Raw genomic sequence first — 9,799 nt, 5'->3', positions numbered from 1 at the left:
TAGATATCTGGGGGTGTTTGCAGATGCCCTGCCCTGGCAGGTCCATTTATTGTGAACTTTGGAGGGGCATGAGCTTTGGGTCTGTGTGTCTAACACAAAGAAGTACCAGGAGCAGCCTAGGGCTGTCAGGAGGCTGCCATAGGCCAGGGAATGGGTTTAGCCAGGATGCCAGGATCCCTGGCAGCTGGGAAGGGTGCTATTGTGAAGAGGATATGAGAGACGAGCCCCAGGCATCCAGTTATAAGTGTAAAGAGGCATCGGAGCAGTGGCAAGGGAGACTGCCTGCTGGCCACCTCAGTGCTTGTAACTCTTTCTGGATGATGTGCTGGAGACAAACTTGATGCTGGAGCCACTGCCCACTGGGCCCCGGCTGCTGTTGGTGGTAAAGCCAGAGCCTCCCAGACCTGTGCCCAGGCTGTGCCCACCACTGGTCGTGAAGGAGTAGCCACTGTTCCCACCAAGACCCAGGCTTCCACCTCCAATGTTGGCACCACCACCATAGCCACTGGAAACCGTAGAAGTGACCACAGCTGTGAGGAAGAGGAGACAGGATCAGAATTGCAGGCAGAAGAGAAGGAAGGTGCCTGTGTCCTGGAGCTTCTATGGTCACAGACAGATGCTGGCCGTCCTAATTCCTGCTTGTGCTGTGAGATCCTGCCTCCACCTCTGCTGGACTGTGGTGCCTCCCCTCTTCTGCCCACTGCCTCTCTTCTAGAACCTATTGGAGACACTTCCCGCTCTGCTATATAAGGCCACTGCTGCTCTGTCTGAGCCTGTCTGCCTCTTCAGATTTGACTCTGGAGTCTCCTTCCTTCTGGATGCTTACAGGAATACACATGTCCTTCCCCTGCAGTCCCTGTGGCGTGGCACTGTCAACCCAGGTAGTGGCTACTGGAAAGGCCTATCACCTCCTGGCAGCAATACTCTGCAGTAGCAAACTCTCACCCGATTGTTCAGAGCTGGCAGGGCCATCTCACTAGCTATGACTTGTGTCTAGTGTAAGCGTTCTCTCCAGAGCGTCTAGGCAAAGACAGGAGCTTTGGTGCACCCTGGCCCTGTCAAATGCTCACCTCCAAACTCTTGAACCTAGACTTGCAACCCCAAGGAATCTTGTAAGACCATCTCAGGAACTGCCCCAACCTGTACAGTGGTTGACCCTGTCACTCCACAGGGAAGAACCTCGAGCCTAAAGACTCTCATCTAATCTGGGAGCTAGAGGTAGGAAGGTGTTTGGAATTTGAAGCCAGCCTGGGTCCCACGAAATCTGTCTTAAATCCCCCCCCCAAATCTCTCTAGTTCTGCACCTATGGTCACTCAGGTGCTGTGGGTTTAACTCAGTGGGAAACAAACAAAATACTAAGACATGACTGGGAGCAGAGCTTGTTTGTATGAGGCAGAGGGTAAGACAGGGTGGGCATTGGGAGCATAGTCATAATACATGAGAGGCTCTAGGTTCAACTCCCAACACTACAGTAAGTAAATACATAAATTAAACAAGCCCCTCTAACCCACTATGACTTCTCCTCCAACAAACAGAGGCCCCCCCAAACTGTCTCAAAATGAACTCTGCCTGTGGACTTCTCTCAGTTGCCTTGTATCCACCCTTCTCCTGACCACGTGAGCCCCAGGCCACAGGGGTCATACTCACAGATGTTCACTGGGGAAACTCCCTCTCCACTCAGCCTGGTTGGGAAGAGAGGAGGGAAGGTTACTATCCAGGTTGTCACTTGGCAGGCATTTGCCATGATGAATTTGTGATTGTCTTAAGTGCACTGAAAACCCCCTTATTATTATTTCTTTTATTGCAAGAAGTCATGCAGGTTTAAAACTCTGAAAATACTTGAGATACTAAAAAATAGTAAGGGTCTCATAAATGGAGCCTGCGGTTTGGAGCCGTGATGCCTGTAACTTTAGAAGCAGAGTTTGGGTTTGAACCAGGCCCCCACCCGAGGAAGCGAAAACCAATCGCAGACTAGAGTTCATTAGAATGGCAGTACATTCTTTGTAACCATATTTCTCTCTCAACAAGGGATTCTTGTCAGACACCAAGGCTCTTATAGGTGTGGAGAGGTGTCCAAATCATGAAAATAACAGTAGTTACAACCAGTCTATTATTGTCTTAGCAACTGGCCTTCATCCCTAAGTGCTCACGTGGAGCTAACACCGACATTACTGAGCACCTGTTACAGTCATTCCTTCTCTCAGCAATCCTGTTAGGTAGAAATTATCATCTCAGTTTACAGCGGGAAAGTGAAGATCAGAGACTACAGGGTTTGAAACAAGATTTATCTACCCTCAAAGCCCATTCCTTTAGCCACTAAATTGGATGCCAGCAAGATTTGTATGTTTTTTAACTTTAGCGAAACATTTTTAGGGGTGTAGAGACAACCACGTGGTTAAGAGTACTTGTTCCTACAGAAGATCCAGGTTCCCACAACCCACAGGATGGCTTACAACCATTTGTAACACCAGCTTTCGGGGGATCCAATGCCCTCTCTGACTTCCACAGGTTCCAAGAAAAGCACTCACACATATAAAAATAAATAAATAGGACTTTAAATTTTATGTGTATGTCTATGTGTAGGTATGTGCTTACTAGTGTAGTTGACAGAAGAGACCAGAAAAGGGTGTTGGATCCCCTGCAGTTGGAATTACAGGCTATTATTAGCCCCCCCCCATTGTGAGTGCCAAAACCCAAACTTTGGTCCTCTGTTAGAGCAGAACATGTTCTTAACCATCCAGCTACCTCACCAGCTCCAAGAACAAAACGACAAGAAAACCTAAATAAAACCCGCAAACACTTGTTACATACCATGAGTGGTTGCAAGTGTTTCATGACATTGCCTTATTTTAACCCTTTAAACAATATACAACATCAGAATTATCACTACCTCCATTTGACAGATAGGAACACTGAGATGCGGGATGGCTAAGTAACTCGTCCTTAGTGACACAGCTGCCAAATGGAAGATTACCAAAATCCTACGAGCTTTGGGGTGTCCCAGAATCTAGTCCCTTTATTCTTCTCCTGAAGAAATTAAGGGCTGTAGGGAAAACAACTTTTCATAATGAGTAGGGACCTATAAGCCCAAATGTAGGACAGTTTCTTTCAGTCCAGAGCCTTTTACTCCACTTTTTCAGGTCTACCATGCAACCAGCACTTTCCTTTAACGGGGTGTGACTGCTTAGACATGCTCAGCCCTTATGCTTCTACGGGGCGCACCTGGAATGATGTAGCAGTCTGGAAAGAGATTTGCACCTTCTCAATGCCACAGCTCAGGCTGCTGAGGTAAGTTCTGTCTGCTGTAAGAACAGACTACTGTCACCTCTCCCCTCACCTGCACTCCTCGCCTTCAAGCAGCTTCCTGTAGGTGGCGATCTCCACATCCAAGGCCAGCTTGACGTTCATGAGTTCCTGGTACTCTCGCAGCAACCTGGCCATGTCCTGCTTTGCTTTCTGTAGGGCATCTTCAAGCTCCATCAGCTTGGCCCGGGCATCCTTGAGAGCTAGCTCTCCACGCTGCTCAGCATCAGAGATAGCAGTTTGTAAGCTGGAGCACTGAAGAGAAAGAAGGTGCATGAGTCTGTGGGCAGACCCTGGAGGCATTGTGATCCTTGGATAGGAGTCCCTGGAGGTGGTGGGATAATCCAGAAGAAATGAGCATTCCTGCGCTCACTGTACCTGCTTCTTGACGGCATCGATCTCAGATCTGAGCCTCTGGATCATCCGGTTCATCTCTGAAATCTCTTGTTTGGTGTTGCGGAGGTCATCACCATGCCGGCCTGCTGTCACCTGCAGCTCCTCGTACTGTTGGAACCAGAGCAGATCACCTAGTCAAATGCCTGTGAGCCAAGCAGGTACTCATTCACCAGCCACACTCCCTTTCTTTCACTCTTTCCGGGTTGTTCTTTCTGAGCCCATCTGCTTGTTGGGAGGTATCAAGCTCTAGAAACAGCACACAAGCTTGAGCTGAGCCTGGTTCTCAGATGCTTACACTGTTGCCTGTTACACTGTTGCCTGTTACACTGTTGCCTGTTACACTGTTGCCTGTTACACTGTTGCCTGTTACACTGTTGCCTGTTACACTGTTGCCTCTGTGTATCCAAACATGTAAGCATCCAGTGGCAAACAAACAGGGTCTTCCAGAGTGCCACAAAGGAGTGCAATTTGGGTCTGAAGGTGTGTGGTGTGGTGGTGGTGGTGGTGGTGGTGTGTGTGTGAAAGGAAAGGGACTGAAGGAGAAACATTGAGCTCTCATCTGCAGCGTGGGTGAGAGGTGCCTATATAGTCATCTCAGAGAGAGAACAATCTACACTGTACAAAGGAGCTATGAGAAACTCTGAGGCAGGGGAAATGGCGGTCAGTTGTAGAAGTGAGGAAGTAGCTTGCTTACTGCCACTGTGTGGTGCCGCTTCTTGTATCAGGATCAGCTATGCCCATGGGTTTAGGTAACCCTGTAGACAGTGGTGTTGGGAATCAGAGAGGAAGGGCAGGAGACCATGTGGATGGTGCCGAGGCTACAGGAGGCACTGCGTTGACCTAGTAGAGCCTCTGGTCTTAGAGATACTCATGCTAAATGTACCCAGGGCAAGCTTGTATACAAGGGATTGCCACACCCTGCCTCCTCCAGCCTATTCTGCAGAAAGGCTCCTGTCTGAGTCAAGACCCACTGTTTGGAAAGTGCTGGACAGCTAGGCTTGTTCTGCGGCCAGATTCTCAGGATTAGAAGGAACAAACAACCCCAAACCCAAACTGCAGGGAGATGTCTGTTACCAATGTCACATCCTGCTGGGGCTAAGTGTACCCTAAATCTCTCTCACTGTCAAGGAGCTGCACAGTGGACCCCTGACATCGGAAAACTGCTTCTTTTCTTCCACTTCCTACAGAAGGGACTAACAAAGTACAGAGGGCAGCACAAGTGATGGGGGTCAGAGAGCAGTAGGCAGATGTCCCTCTGATGGGCCTGGGTTTAGCAAGGGGATGGCTCTGGGCCTGCCACACTATTCTAGGACAAACCTGGCCACCCAGGCTTGCAGTGGCATTTCTCTAAGGTCATTGTGCCCTCCTTCTGGTATGAGTGTGTGCATCCTTATCTTGTAGCTGCTTGTCAGCACTAAATCCCTCTTAGTCTCTCACTTTCCTTTACCCTTCTCTGCTGGACCAAAGACATAGATCTTGCTGGAAACCCTGTGGTGTCTTTCTTTTTTTCCCTCCTGGGAATGCCCATCCTCTTTCTGAACTTCTAGACCCCGAATTTTCTGATTGCAGTTTCTGTATTTATAACCAGAAACCTCCATTTGGCAGAGTGGAGGAGCCCAGATTAGAGGAAGAATTCGTAAGCCCTTCAGGGCCGTGATGCAGACTTCTTCATCGTTTTGGAGTTTCACCCAGTTCCATCTATCGTGAGATGTGGATCAGGTACGTCCTTCTGAGCACCGGACACTTCCTGGGCAACACAGTGGTGTGTGCTTAGACTTGTGTTTAAGCTAGATTTCCCTGGTGTCAAACTCCACTTGTGCAGTTTCCGTGAGGGATGTGAAGGAGTGCAGCCTCAGAGTACCCACCCTGAGTGTAGTGTCTCACCTTTGTCTGGTACCAGGACTCAGCCTCTGCCCGGCTTCGGTTGGCAATGTCCTCGTACTGGGCCTTGACCTCGGCAATGATGCTGTCCAGGTCCAGGCTGCGGTTGTTGTCCATGGAGAGGACCACAGAGGTGTCACTCACCTGGTTCTGCATCTGAGACAGCTCCTGCAGGGTTGTCAACTCAGAGTCACCCAGGAAAAAAAGGAAGGGACCTTGCACTTCTGAGGTAACTAACTACTTAGGCTAGGACTCTCTTCTCTGGCATCCCTGGCAGAAGTCTTTCCAGGCGCCCCTCCCCTCCCCCAGTCCTGTTAATCATGGCCCTGGGAGTTCCTAGACGACTCATCAGTGTGGTGGTGGGACCTGTTCTCTCCGGTTCCAGTGATGCTTTCCACTGGTGACACAATCACGACATATGGGTTCCCATGTCTCACAGAGGAGCTCATTGGAATCAGCCGATCCAGCCACCCCACCCCCACAGAGTGACTGCACTGCTTCCTTCCTCTGTCTCTCCACCGCCCCAGGTATCTGCTTTCCAAATGGCAGAGCCCCCTAATGAAGTCTCTTCAGAGGCTAAGCAGCCATCGTGAGTTGAACTATAGCTGAGGAAAAGAGTGAGTGCAGTCTTCATCCCCTCTAGGGCTAGGGCTGTCTTGCCATTTGTATGTTTGAGGAAAGGTCTCAGAGTTGAAACTGTTTGATGAATCAAAGTTCCCAGCATTCCTCTCCAGCACCACCTTTCCCGCAGGCTTCCACGTAGGATGCTTCGGGGAGAGATACCAGCTCAACTCACTAAGTGAATGACACCCTGAAGCATCCTTTCCTTTCTAGGCTCTGGTACCAGGAGCAACAGAAGAAACACTTGCAGATTCTTACTGCCTCATAGATCATCCGGTAGAAGTTGATCTGGTCAGTCAGAGAGTCGACCTTCGCTTCCAGCTCCACCTTGTTCATGTAGGCACTGTCTACGTCCTGAAATGACCCCAGATCCAAACAGTAAGTCGAAGCGAGCGGAGGGCATCAAGCCTGGATTTCCAGAGGAATGGACTAGGTGGTCACTAAAACCAGGGTTTAAGCTTCGTGGGCTAACAGAAACCTGAGCAGAAGTAGGGATATATACTGATATAAGGGTTATCTTCTGAAAGGTTTGAGCTCATTGGATGATCTCATCATTGATGTCATATTTCTGTGGGAGCCTAGGGCCAGACTGCCTCATATTCTGAAATTTAAAGTTTAAACGCAATCTCTTTCTCTCTCCTCTCCTCCTCCAGCCTCCTCTCTGAAGCTCTGTCTCTCTACCTCTCAAGGCCAGCTCTTGAACTCAGGGCTTGGTAAATGCTGCGTTAAGTCCTACCCCTGATCTACACATCCAGCCCTTCTTTCTTTGAGGTATGGTATCACCGTGTAGCCTAGGCTGGCTTCAGGCTCGGCTCTTCCAAGTTCGGGGATTACGGGCTCATACATCAATCTCACTTAAGAGACACGCACGCCCCACTCACCTTTTTCAGGCCCACGAACTCATTCTCGGCAGCCGCACGCTTGTTAATTTCGTCTTCATACCTGCAAGAATGAGGGGAAGGGGGTGTGTGAGGTTGAGCAAGGCTTCCGCTTAATTCTCCCAGGGCTGTAGCAAGAGTTAAACGCTCTTCCGTTCTTGCCAGCTCTTTGGTGACCTGCACATGACTTTGGGTGATTCACTTGACCTCTGTTTCTTCCTCCATAAAAAAGTTAGATAATTCCTTCTGTTTTTTTTTTTTTTTTTTATAAGAAGGTGAGCGTAGACTCACGGGAACAGAATCACGTGCTCAGGCAATTATAACACTGTATAGACACATAATCCTAATCACCAGAAACATACGCTGCTTCAGTAATGGCTGCTGAAATGGCAAAGAAAACTATTTGTTCCGGGACAGTCTTTCAGATGTATTTTGTTTGAAATATTTTCCCACTGGGCCTCAAGGCGACCACTGAGAACTGTGCTCAATGGTCATTTGTGATGAAGTAGAGCTTAAGCTACCTAAAGGACTTGCTAGCTGTAGCCTTTGCACTGTAGCCCAAACAATGAGCAGATGGTGTTCACCTCCACAAGGAAGAACAGAACCCCTCCTTCCTTGCTACCTTCCTTCACTCTGAGCTTATGTCATCTGGGAAATTCAAGCCATCTCAGCCCCTGGACTGAGATAAATCCAGTGGAGATAAACAGCTGAAGGTGAAGCAACTCCATTTACCAGGATTAGCTGCAGTGTTCATTTTGACAGATGCTGCTGCTGGTGCCCACCTCAGAGGTGTAGAAAGATAAGAACAGGCTCCTTGTTAGCCCTGATGCTGAGACGAAGGCACCTTGGTCCCCTCCGTCTCCTGCACTCTGGGCTCCCTGCTCATCCAACATTCCTGGCTGGTGTGGCATTCTCGCCTCTGCATTCTCTGGACCTCAGAGGAAACAGCCCCAGGGTCGGTTGTGTGCAGCCAGGAGCCTGTCTCCCCACTCACCTGACTTTGAAGTCTTCTACAACCTCCTGCATGTTCCTCAGTTCAGCATCCAGTCTGCCTCTTTCAGCTGTGATGCCATCCAGCTGCCGGCGGAGGTCATTGACGTATGCATCGAAGAAAGGCTCCAGGTTCTGTCTGACTGTCCTGGAGCCCTGCTCCTGCAGGAGATTCCACTTGGTCTCCAGGACCTTGTTCTGCTGTTCCAGGAAGCGTACCTACAGGGGAGCAGAGAGAATGAGTCTCACTTGAGAAGCCGGGGAGGCAGAAACAGGCACACCTGCTAACAAAGGAGACAAGCACAAGGGGCTTTTACGCTGTGATCGATCAGCGGCTATGTTATGATAAATCCACCTCCAAATGAGAGAGCCCATGGAAGTACCCTAGAGACTCTAGGATTTTAATGGACTGGACATGGGGACCAACCTAGCAGGAGTCATGGAGTCTGGGTTGAGTTTCTCAATGCTGATACTTTGCGCCAGGGTAGCGGCATAGTTAGAACCTCTCTTTCTGGAGGGGGACTCCCAGAGAGGAGAAGGAAGCATCTCTATAAGGTCCTGTGGGCCAGATGGCCTGACTTGAGAATGTCCATGGATGGCACTGGTTGAGCAAAGTTCTCCTGGGGACCCTCCCCCCCATTGTTGCTATCTCCAGAGATGAGCCACCCCCACCTAGTGACTCCAGGCACTGGGAACTTGGATGGGTGAGCACAGGCCCACCTTGTCAATGAAGGAGGCGAACTTGTTGTTCAGAGTCTTGATCTGCTCCCGTTCTTCTTTCCGCACCCGCTGGATGGTGGGGTCGATTTGCAGGTTGAGGGGAGTCAGGAGGCTCTGGTTGACAGTAACTTCTTGAATGCCTCCAGAGGGACAGACAGGGAAGCCAGGGCCACCAAAGCCCCCTCCAATGCCACCTCCATAAGCAAAGCCACTGCTGCCCCCAAAGCCACTGCTAGCCCTGCCACCAAAGCCACCCCTGAAGCCACTGCCAGTACATCCACCAATGGAGACCCGCCGGGTCCCCCCTAGGTTGTAGAGGCTGCGGCTCCCAAAGCCAGAACCAATACCACTGATCCTGCCCAGTCCCCCACTGTTTCCTGAGGAGCGGGCCACAGACACGGAGCTGAAGCGGGAGCGTCCCGCGGTAGGCGTGGTGGCTGAGGCTGTGCTGAAGCCCCTGCGGCTGCCGGAGTGGAAGGTGATGGTGGATTGCCGGGACATGATGGACAAAGAAGGCAGCACAGGAACTCCGAGGTAGATTCGTGAAGGGGATAGAGAAGCCAGGCGGTTAGGGAGGTGCAGGTCCTTAGACTTTTATGGGCCTCCCCCAAAGGGCGGAGCTTGATTAATGAAGGGGCCCCTGCTGATGGCATCCCCTAGGCATCTGCCAGCCCTGAGCTCACCCTGAGTACCCCGCAGAAAATGGCATTTAAAAAAAAGCCACCAGTTGGTTGGTTTGTTGCCTCCCTCTCCCCCTCCCCCACGTGGAAACTTCTTTCTAGTTGTAACTTGATCAGCAGACCAGTGAGAATAAACTTAATTGCTTTCAGTCATGTCCTAACCATGCATCTTCTAATGGACTCAAAAACACTGCCTCATTTTTGAACCGCTTTCTTAGGCGCAGGACCAACTCCCTCCAGTCCAAACATCTTGTGTCAACACAAGCGGCTGCAACACTGTCTCCTGTTCCTTCCTGTGTTTCTTATGCCGGAGCATTTTCTCAGCAGCT

At 50.2% G+C, this 9,799-nt stretch overlaps 1 protein-coding gene across 2 annotated transcripts; it reads right to left on the bottom strand.

Annotated features, from left to right (window-relative positions):
* Positions 1-294: 294 nt before the first annotated feature.
* LOC110310203 (keratin, type II cytoskeletal 75) lies at positions 295-9,291 on the bottom strand. 2 transcript variants are annotated; one of them, XM_021182942.1, is made up of 9 exons: positions 8,791-9,291; positions 8,075-8,289; positions 7,084-7,144; positions 6,461-6,556; positions 5,585-5,749; positions 3,683-3,808; positions 3,339-3,559; positions 1,613-1,683; positions 295-533 (listed from the first exon to the last, which is right to left on the bottom strand). In XM_021182942.1, exons 1-9 carry the CDS (start codon positions 9,289-9,291, stop codon positions 295-297), a joined length of 1,695 nt encoding a protein of 564 aa, XP_021038601.1. The 2 variants fall into 2 exon arrangements, with proteins under 2 accessions (XP_021038601.1, XP_021038602.1); XM_021182943.2 differs by having other exon boundaries at positions 295-530; positions 1,649-1,683.
* Between the last annotated feature and the right edge of the window lie 508 nt (positions 9,292-9,799).

The sequence above is a fragment of the Mus caroli genome, unplaced genomic scaffold, assembly GCF_978045245.1.
Source record: "Mus caroli unplaced genomic scaffold, Mus_caroli_1 scaffold_16, whole genome shotgun sequence".
NCBI classification, from domain to species: domain Eukaryota; kingdom Metazoa; phylum Chordata; class Mammalia; order Rodentia; family Muridae; genus Mus; species Mus caroli.
Note: the sequence above shows the minus strand (reverse complement) of the source record. Positions and strands in the feature narration are given on the sequence as shown.